General features: G+C 36.0%; 2 protein-coding genes across 2 annotated transcripts; both read right to left on the reverse strand.

Moving 5' to 3' along the window:
* Positions 1–2,433: 2,433 nt before the first annotated feature.
* On the reverse strand, positions 2,434–6,720 carry hoxc9a (homeobox C9a). The gene is made up of 2 exons (XM_079802348.1): positions 4,619–6,720; positions 2,434–3,569 (listed from the first exon to the last, which is right to left on the reverse strand). Exons 1-2 carry the CDS (start codon positions 5,184–5,186, stop codon positions 3,325–3,327), a joined length of 813 nt encoding a protein of 270 aa, XP_079658474.1. The 5' UTR covers positions 5,187–6,720; the 3' UTR covers positions 2,434–3,324.
* A 6,004-nt stretch (positions 6,721–12,724) lies between these two features.
* Positions 12,725–16,039, reverse strand: hoxc10a (homeobox C10a). The gene is made up of 2 exons (XM_079803660.1): positions 15,193–16,039; positions 12,725–13,562 (listed from the first exon to the last, which is right to left on the reverse strand). The coding sequence occupies exons 1-2, from the start codon at positions 15,932–15,934 to the stop codon at positions 13,288–13,290; spliced, it is 1,017 nt and encodes a 338-aa protein (XP_079659786.1). The 5' UTR covers positions 15,935–16,039; the 3' UTR covers positions 12,725–13,287.
* Between the last annotated feature and the right edge of the window lie 3,278 nt (positions 16,040–19,317).

A 19,317-nucleotide genomic window follows, 5' to 3' on the forward strand; every position in this document is an offset into this window, starting at 1 on the left:
ATTATTATTATTATTATTATTATTATTATTATTATCATTATTATTATTGCTGCTGCTGCTGTTGCTATATTTAAAGTTTATGACGAGTAATTGTGACGCCTACTTTGATTATTTGTGTTTGACTGCTAACACACACACACACACACACACAGAGAGAGAGAGAGAGAGAGAGAGAGAGAGAGAGAAAGCTGAACACGCAAGCCTCTCTTGGCCCTCCTAAACCATATTAAAAAAAGTTGTAAATCTGCCGCACTGACACAATAAAATTGCGCAATATATGTCTCGTTATTTTACTAGACACATTAATGGCTTGTTGTTTATTTCGGCTTTGCTCATTTAAAGTCCTTCCCAAAATATGAGCATGTGGTTTTGTGTCGTTACTTGACAATTTTTACACTCCGATGCTAAACGGGAAAGGCACACACAGGAAATTTATAGACATCTCACAGTCTATAAAGATGCAGATTCTGGGTCATTGTCTCAGTTACAGGAACATAGCTACGATGGAGAAGGCTTTTTTGTAACGAAAAATATAATTTATAAAAAAAACAGTGAATTAAGTGAATAAGTGCATTTCTTTTCAAATAAAAAAATCGAATGTATTAAAGGCATTATAATATTGTAGTAATCGATATTGTTTTTTATTATTATCATCATTTTTATAGGCCTATGTTTATACTAATAACAACAACGATAATAAATTTAACGCGAATTTTAAGAAGTAGGCTAGTGTTTGAAAGGGACAATTAAACTGAAGGCCCTGATTATAAAATCAATGTCCTCTTTAAAGCGTCATATGTGAGAATGTCAAACAAGTGGCAAAGACAGACAAACACGGAGTATCAAAATAAAAAGGTATCCAAAAATGAAAAAATACATGGAAAGCATATCGGCGGCATTTGTAAATCAGATCTCACAAGAGACCGAAATGCTGCCTCGATTTCCCAGTGCCTTCAATAAATTATGTCAGCATGTCAGCATAAAAACCGACACTGTGCTTTTAAAAACCATCGGTGAGTTACGGATTTTGACAAAACAAAAGAAAGACAGGGTGTGTGTGAAAAAGCACCGTAGCACATTCGAGACAACATAAAAATACTAAGTAAATAAAAAATTACAAAACAAAGAATTGTTTTAAGAATATGATAAAGATGGTGTGAATGTAAAGTGTATTACTTTAGCGTGTTGACATTTGTTTGTTTTTTTAAAGCCATAATTGTGATTAATAACAGAGAGACATTTTTCAGCACTTTTCTTGTAGCACACTCCCAGGCTTTAGCAGTCCAAAATGCGTTAACTGTGAGCCAATAGCGCCATCTAGTGTGCTTAGGGGTAACTTTTACAATTTATAATTGGCAAAACACACAGTGATCCAAATAAATTAGGACAATGACAATGACTGCCTATTTAAATGAACCTTTAGCCTCAAGGAAACTTTGGACTGTGAAAACACATAACACTCTTAGCAGTGCCGAATACATGATTTAAATGCGTAAAGCACCAGTATGGACACTGTAAATTAGCTTTACAAGCATGTGTTAAGTGAAAAGTACGTTTTTTTCAGTTTAACGTCGTTTAAAGGCTTGGAGTGAGTTCTGAATGCATCTTTGCAAAATGCTTTTGCCTCTGGTTAGACCAAAGCACTAAATGGCTCTGCAAAACACTCTGAGAGGGTCCACCAACGTCCATTAAACCATAAAGTAATTTAGCCCAGACGTCTAGCCAGTTAGCCAGGTTGGCTTTGTTCGTCTGCATCTGAGACAAACAACACCAAGCTCCAACAGGGTTGTAAAACTAGCATTTTTGTTCTAAGGCGGAAACGTGGTCGATCGGGCTTTGAAACCACCGCATCCTGTTCGTATTGTTAAGGCCCACAAAAAAGCAATATCAGTCCAGCGAAGGACGCTAAACATATGAACTTTAATTAGCTATATCTATACCACAACTGCTACTCGTTTGCCTGTGCAAAATAACAAAATATTAACATAAGATGATTTTAAGTTTACGCCTGTGCGGTTACCCTATATATATACCCTAAAACATGAGGGGTGAAAATACAAAGGTGACACATTTTTTTGTCATAAATAAAGAGCGCTCAAATTACACGACAGGTTCTTGTAAAAGATTTAAATTTAAGTTCATACCACAAAAACGCGTATCTACATTGACTTCAAAATGAAACTATTACGGAGCCCATCGGCCTGCTTTAAAAAAAAAGCCATTATGTTTGTAATTGATATTTTTTATTTATTTATTTGCTCAAGTTTGTTGACATTTCCATAAAATATTTATATATATTTGTGTAATGTTATCTGTAGGCCTACTGCAGATTGAATTTTCCTTGAATCTTCCCTGCGAAAATGGTCGTATTTGCACATATCATTTTTAAACTAGGCCTATAATAATAATAATAATAATAACAATAGCCTAACAAAAATATTTATGTTTTTATTTAAAAGTCAAAATAATATACAATTGAAAAATAATGAAAAAATAGTTTCAGTGCTTGGAATATGACAATATAAATAAGGCACGGCAGTGGATGAGGCCTACCACAGGCTTTTCGCTATTTGTTCTTTGTGGGATGTGTATTTGATATTTCGACGGTAACACTAACTACCTCTTTACAATGGCCTTGCCATTGTGCACTCCAACCTCGATACTTTTCACACGAGAACACCATGTGTAGGCCAAATAACTGGATAGCAAAAACTTAACTAATTCCTGAAAGCTTTTCGCTGCGAATATGTCGCCATTGAGCGGCCAAATGAATGAAATGAGACACAAAAGTCATATTAACATGGTTGTATATATTTGGATATATCTACAATCTATGATGAAACTCATTTACAGTTAAAATGATGTACAATACACAAACAGGTACATCAGAAACAAACTAAGCACATCGACGCAAACACGTAGCCTATATTTTTAACTACAGAATTGTTATTCTTTATAAAATACTCGGCTTTGAAACCTACAAATAATGGAACCATAGAAAAGAAACAACCACGTAGAGAGCATAAATTAGGAAATTGAAAATAAAGTAGTTCAAGTATTTTCTCTCTGAAACTTCGGGCCACTTTGTTTGTGAGTAAAGAAACGTTATGTAAATCCAAACTAGGTATAATACTAATATGACTCAATCCAGGGTGGAAAAAATACGCTTATATTAAATCATACTTAAATCATAGAAGGATATCCATATAGGATGCTATTCATTTTCTCTGTTCCTTTTATAGGCCGAAGGTGCAACTGTTAAGACTCGTGATGATACTAAATGATGGTTTTCCTTCAGTCTGTGTCCGATTAATGACTTTTGGTCTATTGTTCTTTACTGTCGTTTTTTTCCTTGTTCATTTTCTTCATCTTCATCCGTCGGTTCTGGAACCAGATTTTGACTTGTCGCTCCGTTAGGTTCAGCACCCTTGCTACCTCATATCGCCGGTCTCTGGTGAGGTACATATTGAATAAAAATTCCTTTTCGAGTTCGAGTGTTTGATACTTGGTGTATGGACAACGCTTCTTTCGAGTTGAGCGCGCATGGATCCAGTTTGCCACAGGATTATCTGAAAAACAACGCACAAAAAGTGTGATTAGGTGCTGCTGTAAACAAACACGCTGTCCAAAACAGATTATTATTGATCCAAGTCGTTTATTTCTTTATTATGACAGCCATAACTTGTGTATAATGCATTAATTTATGAAATGTAGCACCTAACAACACTTCTCATTTTGGCAAGATTAATCTTCAATTAAATGGTTAGGCTTAATACGTGTAAATAACAAGTAATTTCATATGAAGTCCCCCTATCTCTGTCTATTTGAAATAGCTTCGCAAACTCTTAGGAGAGAAATGGCGCTGTAAACTGGTGAATGTACCTATTTGCTTTATAGGCCCATAAAAAAGCAAAGGCTTGTGACTCAAGCCTTCACAAGTCTACGCTCAAAGTTCTGCTATGCAGTGAATGCACTGTGGACATTCCACGTGCTGTTTCTCGATTTAAAAGCTAGGTTTTATTTTTAACGTAAATTATATTTAATTGAATAGTTCAAAACACCAGTTCCCGTTTTTACGTTTTAAAAGTAGGTGTGTTGTATCACAGTCCATGACGAGAACAATTAAAACAAGTCATATTAGTATTAATAGGTAATAATAAAATAGGCTACATTACAGTTGAAACTCAAAATTAGGTATACAATAATTTAAAAGCTTAAAACGCATCCTCGCTTTCCAAACGCCTGAGTTGTTATTGAGCCAACGGCAGGCTAAAATGACAAATTTCCACATTAAACAAAACACAGTAATGTAACGGTATCGTATTAGAATTAATGATAATGATAATGGTATACGCTATTTGTAAACATCACATGCTACCTTCCTTGCCAGACTTGGCTTTTTAGGAGACCATTTTTATAGCTCGTTTTACAACCCAATCCTATGGCGTTTGTCATCAATGGAAAGCCCCAAAGCAGACTTGAGTCGGCCGAGAACAGCACAGAGGATGAAAGAGTATAGAACTTGGTTTTACGACGGACAACAGCCAACCACCAAGCGAACGCAATAAACTGAGAAGCATCCCATACCCGGTTGTAAACAAGAATAGCACTAACTTACTTGGGTCTAATTCAGCCTTGTCGTCTTTGTGCTTTCCGGAAGACAGACTCTCCGTCTCAGGCGATGGTGTGTTCTGCTGCTTTTCTCTAATGTCGACGGCGGAGCAGTAGAGATAATCCGTGTAAGTGCGTCCGTTCGAGCCCAAACACTCCCCAGTACGGGGATCCTGGAAGGTGTCGGGCTTCAGTCCGTAGTGCCTGCTATTCCCTGCATATCCTGGAAAAGACACGGTACCGGGGATAGGCTCCAGCCAAGAGCGAACGTACCTTGAGTCTGTGCCTAGGTGAGGTTGGTGAGTGTATGGATGGTAAACCACTGACGACTGGGAGTGAACAGGGGCCCACGAGGTAGTAAAGACTGGTGGTTTCGGGGCAAAGCTGCAGGACGGGTAATCCGCGCATTCCGGTACCAGAGGCGTCGGACGTGAGCTGGAGGATATCGGACCAGTGGCTGTGAAACGAGTCGCCAGAACATCCTCGCTTTCATGGTTGATCAAGGAATCCACATAATAATTACTTATGGGACCCGTAGCCGACATGGCGATGTTTCCCTTCTCTTTTACATGCATCCGATTATTATATGGAGTGTATGTGTACTTTTTTATCTGACCGTAGAACAATCAAGACAGGTAATTATTTCAGAAAGCTTCCCCAGCTGGGATTGGACGCCTAAGGAACACGTGATTGCATTTACCCCCTGAAAAACTGCACAGCAGATCAATGCGCGCGTTCTCCTGGAACAGCAATGCACTTCGAGCTTGCAGTAGGTTGCTTAATACTAATGCTGTTTTTTGGATAAAGCCTAAATATATGAAGATGATGCGTTTCTAATATATTATGATGCAACCGATTTACGTAGATAGTTATTTGTTGACTTACAGAGGAGCATAGTGTTTGTTAACGGTCTTAAAAAGGGCACTATTTGTTGGTGTAATCAATCTCTGTCGAGCGAATGCTACTGTGCTGTGGCTAGCCTTGTGCATCCCTCACTGAACAATGTTATTTATTAAAACAATTAGAAAAAATAAATAAACGGTTGTACATTTCCTTCTCAGCTTCACTATTAATTCTATATAATTGGAAAGGACCCAATAGAATAATTTTGACAAATATACGGCTCTTGTGCTGTCTAGAGGGTTGCTTTTATGCACTGAAGTCCTATTTTTCACTAGTTTCAAATAAATACAATTGGGATATCCCTCATAAAATGGAGTTTTAAACAAATCGGGGCGGAGGGAATAGTAAGACGCCTGAAAACGCACCACAACTGCGGCTATATTCGTCAAGTGGTCGTACATGCTTTTATGTCCTTCAATAAATTTTTACGAGGACCATTTGATTGTTCATAAACGTGTCGTTAATAAAACTGCAGTTGAGTTCCTGCTATAACGTAAAACCAACACTAAGCTTGTGAAAGAATTCTCATCAAACCTCTGTCGAATATACAGAGGAAAGACGAGTGACTGTTCACAAACTCCATTAGCTCTTAAAATTGTAGGCTACATGAGATAAAGGTTTGAAAAAGCTTTTTTTAGAGCAATTTTATTGCAATATGTCTGAAACGGCAAATGCAAAAATGATTCTACAAAAGTTTTTCAAATTCTATATGGGCTTCCATTTCGTTAACCTTTTTTGTTTATTTATTTTGCAATTTTTGCGATTCTTTCTAACTTAATTCTAGTTGTTGTAATACGAGGCAAATAGTATTGTTAACTGCTAATACAATTATACTAAAAATAAAAGCAATGTGAAATATAATTTGTTCGATTCATTTGGTTTCGTAATTTCGAATTATTAATAGTGGCTCGCACATTAACAAAACTAACTATTAATTTCATAAATCTATTAAATACTTTAACACCATATTCTTGTCGTGTAGACAATGACACCCTTTAAACATTTTATAGTTAATATGTGGGTCATTATATTTTAGATTTCGTTTTTCTTCTAAGCGTATTGCGAAATTGGGAAATATATGTTGATTTTGGTCTGCAGTCATTGTCAGTGTTAGGCCCAGTATGAAACCGGCCACATGAGGTCAGGCTTTTTTCCGCCCTGTTTTCTTTGGGAACACCAGACATCAAAATACAGACACCAAATAACAATACGTGGGTAATACAGACTCTTCATTTTACACTTGATTTGCAAAATGCCATTACATCCTTTTACTTCCTAGGCTATGTTATATTAATTAAACAGTTTACATAGACTCGACACAAATAACGAGTGCCATTATGTTCCTCTTTTCATTTGTAAAACAACTAAAGTTCTTGATTCACCAAAACAACTAAAATCAAATTAAAGCAAAAGATACTAAATGTATGCTTTCATGCCGTTTCCTTTATCATTTTGTGTTTTATAGGAAGGCTGATTATGGGCTTGATTGTGGCGTGGATCTGATTGCATCTTCTTGCAATAGACTGCGGAAGCAATATGATTTAGATTCTCTGTACAAAAGTGAAAGTAAAATCTTATGTAAGTGTAAATAATTTATTGCATTGATGGGAGGCTGCAGCGTTTCAATGCATCTAATTCTTAGAATAATTACACTGTGGCATGTCCAGAACAAACAACATAATATAAAACCTTATTCAACCATTTGTAAATAACGGTATCATATCTACAATAAAACATTGGCTCAGTGCAGTTAAAAAGCCTTTATCGTTTTTCCGAGGGCGTGGTACCTGAGACTAAAGTCGCAGTTCACTCACTGTTGTTAATTTCGAAATGAATGTCTTATTATGGTGTTCTAATGTTGTTAATGATACATGTATAACGCTGTTTGTTTGGTAATATAATGTTGTTGTTTTTAAATAAATGAAGCATTATCAAAAAAATAATAATAAATCGTGTTTAATTGTTTGACTGTATGAATGCCTTTTAAAATTCTAAATTGAATTGTAATATTTAATTCCTAGTTGTATCTATCATTTCTGCCAGGTGTGATATCAAATTAACTATATAGAGGTTAACATTAATTCGGTGATTAACAAGGGTGTTTTTTTCACATATAATATATCAGTTTCATATAGACAGAATACCAATTTTATTACGCTCTCTCAGTGGAACACGGAGATATAAACACCTCGAACAGAGATGCTCGCTATGTGCTCGCATTTATTTACACATTTATTGATAACGACCTTGTGATTTAACAGTGCACAAATCTGCAGAATATAGTATTCGCTGCAGTCTTGGCACTTAAGCTGTGCAGGGTGACGCAGGATAATACTGAGACTGCGGTGCACACTGCACATGCGGATAAGAGCTCACTCACTCTTCGATCCATCCTAGCATTTAGAACATCACAGATTTTATACAAATCTTTATAAGATACTGAAATTTGCAAGTAGCATATCTAAAATATAGCACTTTATGGAGCATATTTCTTGTTTGTATGGTAGCCACAAGGAGTTATTCACCCATGACCCCACAATGATGCATTTCATAGTCTCGTGTGACTATAATAAACAATGTAGCTTCAAAATAAACAAATACCCTTTTCTTGTATTAGCATACTTGAATCCTTCAAATGGGTTTTAAGTTGTCATGAAAAAACATCAGAGTACTTTCCTTTCTGAGACAACAACACGGCAGTATCATTGCTAATGCACTTTGATTTACAGGAATATCTCTCAACATTAATCTCCAGCTTCCTGTCTGTTTTAAAAATTAGGCTACTCTTTGATCGACTTCAGTATTTGTTTTAGTTCTGCATAGCTGAAAACACACACACCTAAAAGTCAGGTTAAAATCCATATATTTTTTTTTATTTTATTTATTTCAAGCGCTAGATTTGTTATTTATTTATGTATTTATTTATTTATGTGTTTTCTTGTTTATTTTTTTGGAGTGAAGTATATTGAGGATTGTTTAATTATTGCAATATATACCTAGACCCACGTGTAGCCCATTACTAGCGTCACAGCGCCTACAATACAAATGTCTTTTAACAACGGTGTTGAAAGACAGAGGTCGGATATCAGTGCAGAAGATTGGTATCTTCTCAAAATCATCCCACATAACTTCGATATGTTATATAGTAAATACATAAGGTCCTGGATTTCTTTCTTATTGTTTTAGTCTTTTAGATTTAAACGATTTCATGTGCGCCATGGTCAACGTGAACATCAAAAATGAACTATACGTTTCGTTTAATGCCTTTACTTTATAAAACTTTGTTAAGACTAGCCTATATACAAATATTTTGTTCTTTTTTTTACTATGTTGTGTTTAGAGGCCTTTGTAATAATTTACGGGAGTGTACAAAATAAAGCAAAATGTTCACAGTTCATCATATTGTTATCACAGAATTGGTAGACATAACACTACTATACTGTATCAAATAATTGTTTGCGGAGAGCAAAAGTGCAAACTTTTTAATACAACTAGCCAAAATAATATAGCCTAATGAGTTATTGCTCGGCCAAGTGAAAACACCAGATAATATAAAAAATAAATTATTTTGGGGCACTACATTAAATTCATACTTTGTGTTAAAAAGCCGAGTAAAATACTTTTATAGAGCAAAGTAACTTGCTTTGGATTAGAAACTCTTTCTCTATTTAAGTCTAGCAGCAATCAAACCTGTTCCAGACTAATTCGTACCGTAAAATGCAGGGAATGAGAGCGAAATGCCGGTTTGCAAGATGAATGCAGTATAGCTACATAAAAAAAGCTAAATTAATTTCAAAGGATTGATTCGTTCAAATTGTCCACGTGTGCTGAAACTGGACTTTAGGTTTATTAACTGAAACTACAAAATAAAACAGTGTATGCAAAATCTGCAATCAAATAACAAAAATACAACAGCAAATCAATATCCTCATTTAAGCCCAGTGAAAACTAAGCAGCAACCATAATCTGTGTTATATTTTCGTCACAATATCTGTGTGAACATCTATTCAAATGCTTACTCATAAATGTCTTCACCACAGGGGTAGTAGGCCATTGCTAATGCTACTACAGAGGCCTAATGCGCAATGTGTCATGCATATACAGTACTATATGCTTCTGTCTGCATGTAAACAATTCAGCATATTATATATATATTTATTATATATTAATATATATTGAGCAGAAGTAGGTGTTTTGATGTCTACCAATCCTTAGGCTATTTGAGGATATTGCCGCTATATCCGCATGCTAGGCGGCAGTGTCCTGTGGGGCTATTACGCGTGCTGTAAACTCTTTGTTGGTGACGCATTCCAGAGGAGAACCCCATTCACTCAACTGAATGAAAATGACTTTGGATTCCAGACTGTCTCCTCCCGTCGCAAAACAGCTGAAGGGAGGGGAGGGGGTTAAGAAAACAAGCATATATGGTGAAATCCAAAGAATATACTCTCCCAGGAAAAAGGACAAGTCGCTGATGAGGCCCTTTACAACTAGCAACTTTCCCAAAAACAACTCATTTAGCCTATCATTTCCATATGTTTTATATGGTTTTAGGAGACATTGTCTCCTTACTGTACAGTGTAAATAAAGTCACGGCACAAATACTGAGATTTCCCGCTGGCTGATTGGGAGTAACCCCCACATTTTGACTGATTAAAAAAAGGGTAATAAAAAATGTTCACAACTTTCACACACACAAAAAAAAAACCTGCTAATGACATCTTCCTCAAAGCATTTAACTAATCCACAAACAAACAAAAGGCACGTTCTCTGCTTTTCTGTAGCTACTAAAGCATCTTATGCCAACGGTTTTACTAATTAATATACGTAAATTTAGAAATAACTGTAGAATTTTGTATTATTATGATGAGCATAAATTTCAGACAAGTTGCGTATGTGTGTATAAGATAGATAGATAGATAGATGGATAGATGGATAGATAGATAGATAGATAGATAGATAGATAGATAGATAGATAGATAGATAGATAGATAGATAGATAGATAGATAGATAGATAGATAGATAGATAGATAGATAGATAGATAGATAGATAGATAGATAGATAGATAGATAGATAGATAGATAGATAGATAGATAGATAGATAGATAGATACATAGATACATAGATACATAGATAGGAGAATAAACATAGGTTCAAGTAACGACATTTTTGAAAGGTCTGATAAATTAGAAAAAAAAAATCCCTGAAGCAACCACACAGGTTCAGTGTTTATAGTGCACGGAAGCTACAGGTCAAACATTGTTTGACTTGGATACTAGCCACAGTGTAAGTCTGGTGTGGCAACGCGTTTTAAAAGTTTAGCATGTGCTGGTAGCTACTACTGACCACTGCTACTGCTCATGTTGCGTCTATTACAATAAACGGTTTAAACGGTTGTATGCAATCAAAATCCAATTTTGCTATTTGAGCCAGACCGTTTACAGCTTAAAAAAAGTGTGGTTTGTCCACATGTGGGTGTAAAGTAACTTGGCACTAACGTAAAACAATTTAATTTTGCAATTGTTGGATCACGTTTCTGAGAGTACAAAGGCAAAGTTGATCAAATTTGTAAAGGTGATTATTCTCATACAAACGCAGACACAATTAAAATTAACTATAAAGAAATTCACAGCTAATTAATAATTTATAGCTGAAAATTTCTGAAAATCTGTATCCGTCAGTCCACAATTTTTCTGTTTCTGTCAGTAATTTCTTGCTACCCCCTCAGCCACTAACATACCCTAAAAAAGGGGCTAAAACCTTTTGGGCCATATATTGGAATAAAAGAATAAGCCATAACAAGGAACAGTCTAAGTTTGCCCCATGATGTTAACAGTCCTTTCTCCCTCTGAGAGTCTAAATTCTCTTTTACAGCCTGAGACACAAAGGAGAGCAAAAGAGAAAAAGAGCCCGCTGTGGCTATAATCGTTCAGTTCATTTACAATGCCATTTGCGGAAACTTCATTGCACAGGGTGTAATTTAACGGCAATTGTCGCCCTTGATGAAGACGAACTGACGTAATCAAGGCAGTTTCTTGTTGTCGAGCCAGGAAGCCAATCCCAACAACATGAAACTACCTAAACCACGCACCAGCCGCGCGTAACGGCGTTATCCACAGGAGACAAACAACAAACTATGCACAGATAAGTAAAGATTTTATTCCATTCTTCATAGCCTCGAGCGTTAATTTAATTAAACCTCGTCTATAGCCTATGCCTGAAAGGCCATGGCTTTTGGGTAGTTTTAAGAATTAACACCCAAAATGAACACCAATTGACACTTCTATCAACCAGTAGGCCTATTGCTATTTCTAAGACAAAAATGTCTACACACAGACAAATTACTAGCATGCAAATAAGTATAGATCTTCAACAAGAATAAGACTGTCATAAAGAGTTTCCTGTTGCTTTTTTCAGACCTAAACGCACCTGTGGACAAATCGTTATATTACAAATAAATGTGTAGTAAAAAGAGATCAATTGTCCTTCAGAGGGACTGCAAATAGTTTCACTTCATTTATAACACTATAATGTTAGATCTCCACAACTTTAACTTGTGCCTGGAAGATGCATGGGGCACATTATCCACAACTCTTAACAACAACTGTCAGAAGCACAGAGAGCAAAGTCCACTTGTCAAGAAATTCGCTCAAATCAAAGCTGTTATCCATGTCAACGCTTGAGGGTATCCAGAATAGCCTCTCTCAGCTCAATCGGGGGAAAAATAAGGAAAACGTTATCCTACCTTGAACGTTCTGCACACTGTCTGATTAGCGTAGCTCATAGGATCCACTCATTCATTCATCGCTGCTGTAGTTCTTCCATTCTTCCGTGTTCAGTCCATCGTATCATAGCGTTCCATAACTCCATATAATGAAAGGTTCCTGGTTCCAAAACAGCCCGGCAGACCGCAGAGCGTCAGTGAGGCCAGCACATTGCAGTCCCGAGTATGTGAATTAGCCCTCCTCCACTCACCTTTTAATGCATCTTTACTGCAGCAGCACATTATATTTGCAGATCATAAAATCCACCCCCAGCGCTTTCCAGGACCGTCATGACATTACAATTTTATGACCTTGACTTACTGTGGTCACCTGGATAATATTTAAATCAACGTTATGGGTCTCCCACTCATACTGAAAATGCTATGCACTTTCTCCTTCTTCCTCTCTTCCCTATCTTCACCCAAAATTTCTGTCAACAGAATACAGGAGAAATATGCAAGGGGAAGGACATACCAGGACATAATATTTTCCCACCCCCTGTTTTATTTATCAGCCTCTCGAGTTAAACATCAAATTGACAAATACACGTCAAGAACAAAGCATGCAAAATACAGAGCGCGCATTGTATACTACAAGCGCACTGACAGCAAACAAACTAAGCTAAGACATCAAATAGAAATCTCTCTTTTATATGCTGAGGTAAGGATTTGCAAAATTACAAATCTGCCACGAATATTTGGCCCACGCATCCTTTTCTTCCGCTACTGCCATATTTACAATTATTGAGTTCTGTTCAACAATGATAAATTATACTCGGATGTAATTGTAAACTAAATGTAATATTGTTTGCAAGATGTTCCAGTTCCTTTGAAATGAAAGTCATGGACCAGTGCTATTTTATACTTTTATGTGTGTATGTGAGTCTGTGAATGAAAAGGGATAAATTAAAGAGAAAAAATTGATTAAAAAATAGAGAGGGGCTGAACGTGGGGAACGCGAGAGACTATGCATTTGATTATTTCTTCTTCTGTCTGTTTCTTAAGCCCTCAGTTGAAGCTATAGCCTGTTAGCTCTCGGACGCGACTTTCTCTGTTGAGCTTCTTTAGCTTCATCCTTCTGTTTTGGAACCAGATCTTGACCTGTCTGTCTGTGAGGTTGATACTCTTGCTGATCTCCAGACGGCGCTCTCGAGTCAAGTACATGTTGAACAAGAACTCCTTCTCCAGCTCAAGTGTCTGATACTTTGTGTAGGGACATCTCTTCTTTCGTCCACTTTTCGCTTTTAGCCAGTTCCCCGTTGTTTTTTCCAATTTAGACTCATCTGCACATGTAAACAAGAGAGAAAATGAATTGTTATGCCGGAGTATGACCGCAAGATAACAGAACTGCCCAAGGCGCGGCAGGTCCTCCTTTGACTATGTTATTTAGTTTAGTTGGATTTTAACTAAAACATTTTACATATTTTTTTATTCTTCAGAATAAATGTTATGCTCAATGCATTGTACTAAAAAAAAAGTCCATGATCTAATAGCTTAATCTAAACTGGCCTTTTTCTTATGCAGTGATGCCGTTTCCCTCAATTGAACAGATCTGAAATTATGCTCTTATGTGCATTTTAAATTATTATCTGTATTTGTGTACTTACTTGGACGGACCTACATTTCCGTCCAATTTCACAATTTCAATTGTGTGATTAAGTCGGTCATCGGCCTGCAATTATTTTTAATTGAAACGTCATCTAGACAAAAATATTAAAAAAAATACAACTGCCTATCACACAAATAATATAAAGTAACATAAAACATATTTCTTTTCATTTTTGGCTGATTCATCTCGTTAAATGAACAAAACAAATCAGCCAAGACTTATTTTTTTTTAACTGTTTCAGATGGAACGACATTAAGTGTTATTACTGCAGATTTTAGATAATTTCGTAGGTTATTTACCAAGCATTTTAATAACGGGGATTAAACAAACAAGAAAAGAAAAGAATTAAACATATAAAAACCAGAATAGAACTTGCCTATAGGTGAGAGCGATGCAGTGCTTAATAAGATAAAGGAAGATGCCAGATTTCTCGTATCTCGTATATCAGTACACATTTATTTAACCACATTTATTTAATTAATTTAGTGATTTCGAATTGCATAAATACGATTTTAATGAAGTAGTTTACTGACATTTTATAACGACAACATACAAAAACAACATTACAAAATAAGCGCAAGACATGTCCAATTAATTAAACGTATAACATAGTTTAAATAAACTTCATTTAATTAAACGGCTATTGTTTTTTCGTTATATGTCAGCAAAATTGTATACAAATATTTACCATCATCCAGTAAGTATGTATTAATTTATGATTCTTCATTTAAACCTGTATAAAACATTAATAATACAGAAAATATTTAAATACATAGGTCTATTGTGGCATGCGGGGAAAACGTCATTTTCACTTCTCTACACTATTGCGGGCAGAACTATTTGCCTATAAACCACCAACTGGAGTGTAATAAAAAAATCTAATTTAATAAAATGTAATTGATTAGTGTGTACTGTTTAGTTTTGTAATGCTGTGCTTGGATGGATGTGTTTTAGAGCGCACTTTAACACCGCGTGTTAATCCTAGAGTGATCCTGTTTACATCAATGCCAAGACCCATTTTTATTTTTTTGAACGGTGTTAAATGGCATTTCAAAGTACACATGATACTGTTTAATTGACAGCTGTTCTGTAAAAAACTGATATGGGCCTGTAAGAAAGGGCCTGAACAGTCGTCTGTGCAACAAAAAGGTCTTCTATTTTGACCTGCAACTTGGTTGTCAGTTCACATGTTGTAGTACATAGAAGGGAGCGCGCTATTATTGTGTATGTGTGTGTGTGTGTTTGTGTGTGTGTGTTTGTGTGGCAGAGAGAGAGAGAGAAGAGAGAGAAGAATTAGTTATCACCTTTCAATTCGCTTTCGGAATCATCAGTACAACTGTCTGTTTTTGCGACACTCTCCTCTTTTCTAGCCTGTCTCTGATTCATGCCGTCTTCCTGCGCATTCCCTCCCTTGTCTTCTGGATCCTGCCTCGCTTTGCTGCTTTTGACATAGGAATCTGCTGCTAGTGCCTCAACAGGCGTGGATATTCTGGGAACTGTGTTAAAGTCCGAGCCGAACTCATCTCCATGGTGGCCCTTTTCAGTGGCGTACACCTGGCTCCGTCGGAAATAATCGGGGGTGGAGACGGCGCTTTGATTCGGGTGGCTGTTATTGTCTCCCAGACGGATGTAGGTGGATGTCTCAGCGGACTCCTTAGCGCTGTCGATATCAGGCTGGTAAAGACAAGGGATCGCTTCCTCTTTCACGTTGCTGGCTGGAAAGGAACATGGGTGCAAAGGCTGGGCAACAGGTTGTGAGCCTCTGTAAGTTTTAGAGCCTGCGATCCAAGCGTCCCGCTGCGACAGGTAATGTGAGTGCTGGTAACTGCTGAGATGCATCCCACTCGGCTGAAGGTCATCCCGTTTGGAGAGAGGAGTACCAACAATTCCAAAACTACCCATCATGGAGCACCCATATTCTGCAGACGTTTGCATATACATTCCAGAGTTAGTTGAATAGCTCTCACCTCTGTACGGAGATGTTCCTCCCACCAGCGAGTCCATTAGGAATGTGTTGTTGGCTGCCACGTTGTTCGGGCATGACATTTTGCAACTCGCCTTGTTTTTCTTTTGATTCAAAACAATCTCCCTTATGCCGAAGAGGAAAAGGACAGTAGGACGCTGACATCTTTTGGGGGGGCGAAAAATATCAGCAACATAATTATGGATTCAAGGCGCTTTGTCATGTGATTTTCAGACCAATGGGGTTTTGAAAGTGGCCTTGATGCGCCAGACCGTCTTGACGTCACTGGGGTCAAGTTGTTGAATATACGTGGTACAGCATGGAGCAATGGCGCCATCTAGCCGATTTTTACAGACAAGGAAACCAACAACAGAACAAAGAACAATCGTCTTCAGATACACAGTTACGTGGCTTATGCGTCTGCAAAAGAAAGAGAGAGAGAGAGGCAAGTAAACGAAACAATTCATGGTAATTAAAGGCAGATTTCACAAGATTAGCCAATATAGAGAATGGTTAATACCAAACACTTATACAAGTCTGTACATGTAGGCTTATGTCATTTTATAGAATAAGTCCGTTGTTGACATGTTCTGTCTATTTTCCTGTCTATTTCCTATTTTCACACACTGCTTAATCCATTCTTAGTTATTTTCGCTCTTGTACAAATTTCGTCAGGGGGATTAATTCTTTATTAATTATATATTACATTTGTTATTGTATAGGGCCTATTGTTTTTTTTGTTGTTGTTGTTTTTTTTCTGCTTACGTTTTTCCTATTATCTTTTTCTGCGTAACGGACGTTATGCAATATAAAAGAAGAGGAACTAAGGGTTTATTTAGAATATCAAACCCGCATAATATAGCTTACATTGTATTTTTAAATTGTACATAAATGCATATTTAGTTGTGGTCGCAGTGATGTTGATAATTAACTGTTCATCTCAAATGCATTAGTGAACTTCGATGCTGCATTAAAAGCAAAAATAAAACTTAAAAATAAACTTAAAAACAATTAACATTTAATTACATGCAATTGTTTATCACAGCCAGTTTTTTTCTTGATCTTAGCGTTAGATGTATGAGTTTTAGTAAGCGTGTTGATATTTTCTTTCACAGTTACTAAATTATATAGGCTAAAGAAACTACATATAAACCCGGTTTTATTTGGAACATTTTCCTAAAAAAGTTTTCCGTCAAAACGGGTGTAGGCTAATTTGTTTTTCTGGATTCTACCATACTTCGTCTGATTCACACACTACATAAATATGTGTTCCAATTTTAGCACACATTTCAAATTAGGGAAAAGGTAAAATGGCACACTTCGTGTTCGACAATTTCATTATTTTGCCGTTTTACCGAACTGCATCGAATCAAGGAATGAAAATACACTGTATACTGGCGGAAAATCCCGTAAAAAAATAGCCTACGTTTAATTATATAATCTTTTTGTGTAATTTTGGTATTGATTACTATAATTTATATAATTTTAAACATTAGTATTAACCCTTGGACTTGAATTATCTTTTCTATGTTTGCTGGCCAATGCAGACCCAGCTAGAGACATGGGGAGTTGTTGTGATTGGTCTGTTCACTTGTCTATCACTCAGACTTTTAACACAAACAGATGCACGTTCTCATGACATGATATAAACGTAAAGAGTTTATTCAAGACGTTGCATTGTCTGTTTTTTTATGCACGCCAATATTTTTAACATTATATTTTACGTATATAAATGCATGTTAACACACATTTCTAAATGAAATGCACATTTTTAAATGCAGGGATTAATAACCTGTTTGAAAATATGTATTTATCAGAGTATGTAATCTGATATTGTCTTAATCTGTAAAACAACTTGTATAATTGCATATCATGTATAATAGCAAGTATATCAGATCAATGTTGAATATAGGGATCTGAAATGTAAAATAAATTGTCTTAACGAATTACAGGTCATGCTGCATCCACTCGCTTTCTGATTCCAGATGTGGTGACAATGAAAACGTATTCCAGAATTTATACATTTGCACATTTAAATTGTAGTAAATATTGTTCAATATAATATTATATTATGTTCTAATGAGTATTATATGTCTAAAAACAACGAAAACGAGTCAAATGAAAACATTAAAAATGCCTGTACATTATGCATTATGGACGGATGTATATTATTTAAATGTATTTTTAATGTTGCAGCAAAAGTACTTTCTTGAAAAAAGTTATTGAACAAATGTTCTATTAAACTGCATTTACTTACGGTCGACTTAAATGTGTAAAGTAACTGTCTCAATGTAAGTAAAAGAGTGTGAACAAATGTTGTTTTGTCTCTTATTTCAAAACAGCATATTTCATAGGATGAAAACAACAACAACAACGAATCAAAATGACAAAAAATAAAAATGAAACAGCCTTGTGCAGTCTGGTATGATCTATTTCTCTTTTTGTCCGTGTGCATGCCGAAATGAACACAGGGAAAGGATTTTAGGCTTTTTAAGAGTATATTTCTCAAACATTCCCTTCCCTTCTCTTGTGATACTATTAAATGTCGACATGCAGCTGTTACTGTTAAACAGAAAAAGCGAATCACATTTTCTTTCGGGAATTGGATTGAATATTGAATTGCACAACAATCGGGTTAATTGCAGAAAAGAAGAAAGTGTGTAGACTGTAAAAGAAAAAAAAAACTAGCTTTTTCATATCCATATTCATATAGTAACACTGGTATGGAGAACACACTGGTATGGGGAACACTTCTTCACCACTAACTACGATTTTTGCCTCAAACTCCTAATTTACTGCATATTAACAATACAGTAGTCAAGTTTTGTAGCATTTAAGTTTAGGTATTGGTAAGATTAAGGGATGTAGAATATGGTTATGCAGAATAAGGCATTAATATGTGCTTTATAAGTACTAATAAACAGCCAATATCCTAGTAATATGCATGTCAATAAGCAGCTAGTTAATAGCGAGAATTGAACTCTAAAATAAAGTGTTACCATTCCTATATATTAAAATAATTACATTTTTATATTTGAGTCTTCTCGATGGATATTTAACCCTGCAAAGATAAATGTTTTTGAGCAGGTATTGATTTCTGATCATTTTGTTAAAGGCCATTACATGCACTGTGCTGTAAATTGAGCTAAAATGGCACAGAAAAGTTGTCAAAACGACGTTGGAAAGTGAAACACAACACATCCACTTTTAGGCCTCGACGTATGCCTGTTAGCCCTGAAACGAGTAAAAACAAGGTAGGGTGTTCCGTGCCTGTTTGGGAACTAAACCCACCCATAAAACATATTTCCAATTTAAAGCGACCCGCTTTTTAACCGTTTCCCCTCACCAAACAGGCGTCCACGCGCAGAGGTCTATGGAAATTTATGGTTGATGCATGTAACGTTTTAAAGACATTTATAAATCAGAGAGTGGTAATCGGAAAGCACATCAGCATTATATTAAATTT

Source organism: Gobio gobio, assembly GCF_949357685.1.
Source record: "Gobio gobio genome assembly, chromosome: 21".
Classification (NCBI taxonomy): domain Eukaryota; kingdom Metazoa; phylum Chordata; class Actinopteri; order Cypriniformes; family Gobionidae; genus Gobio; species Gobio gobio.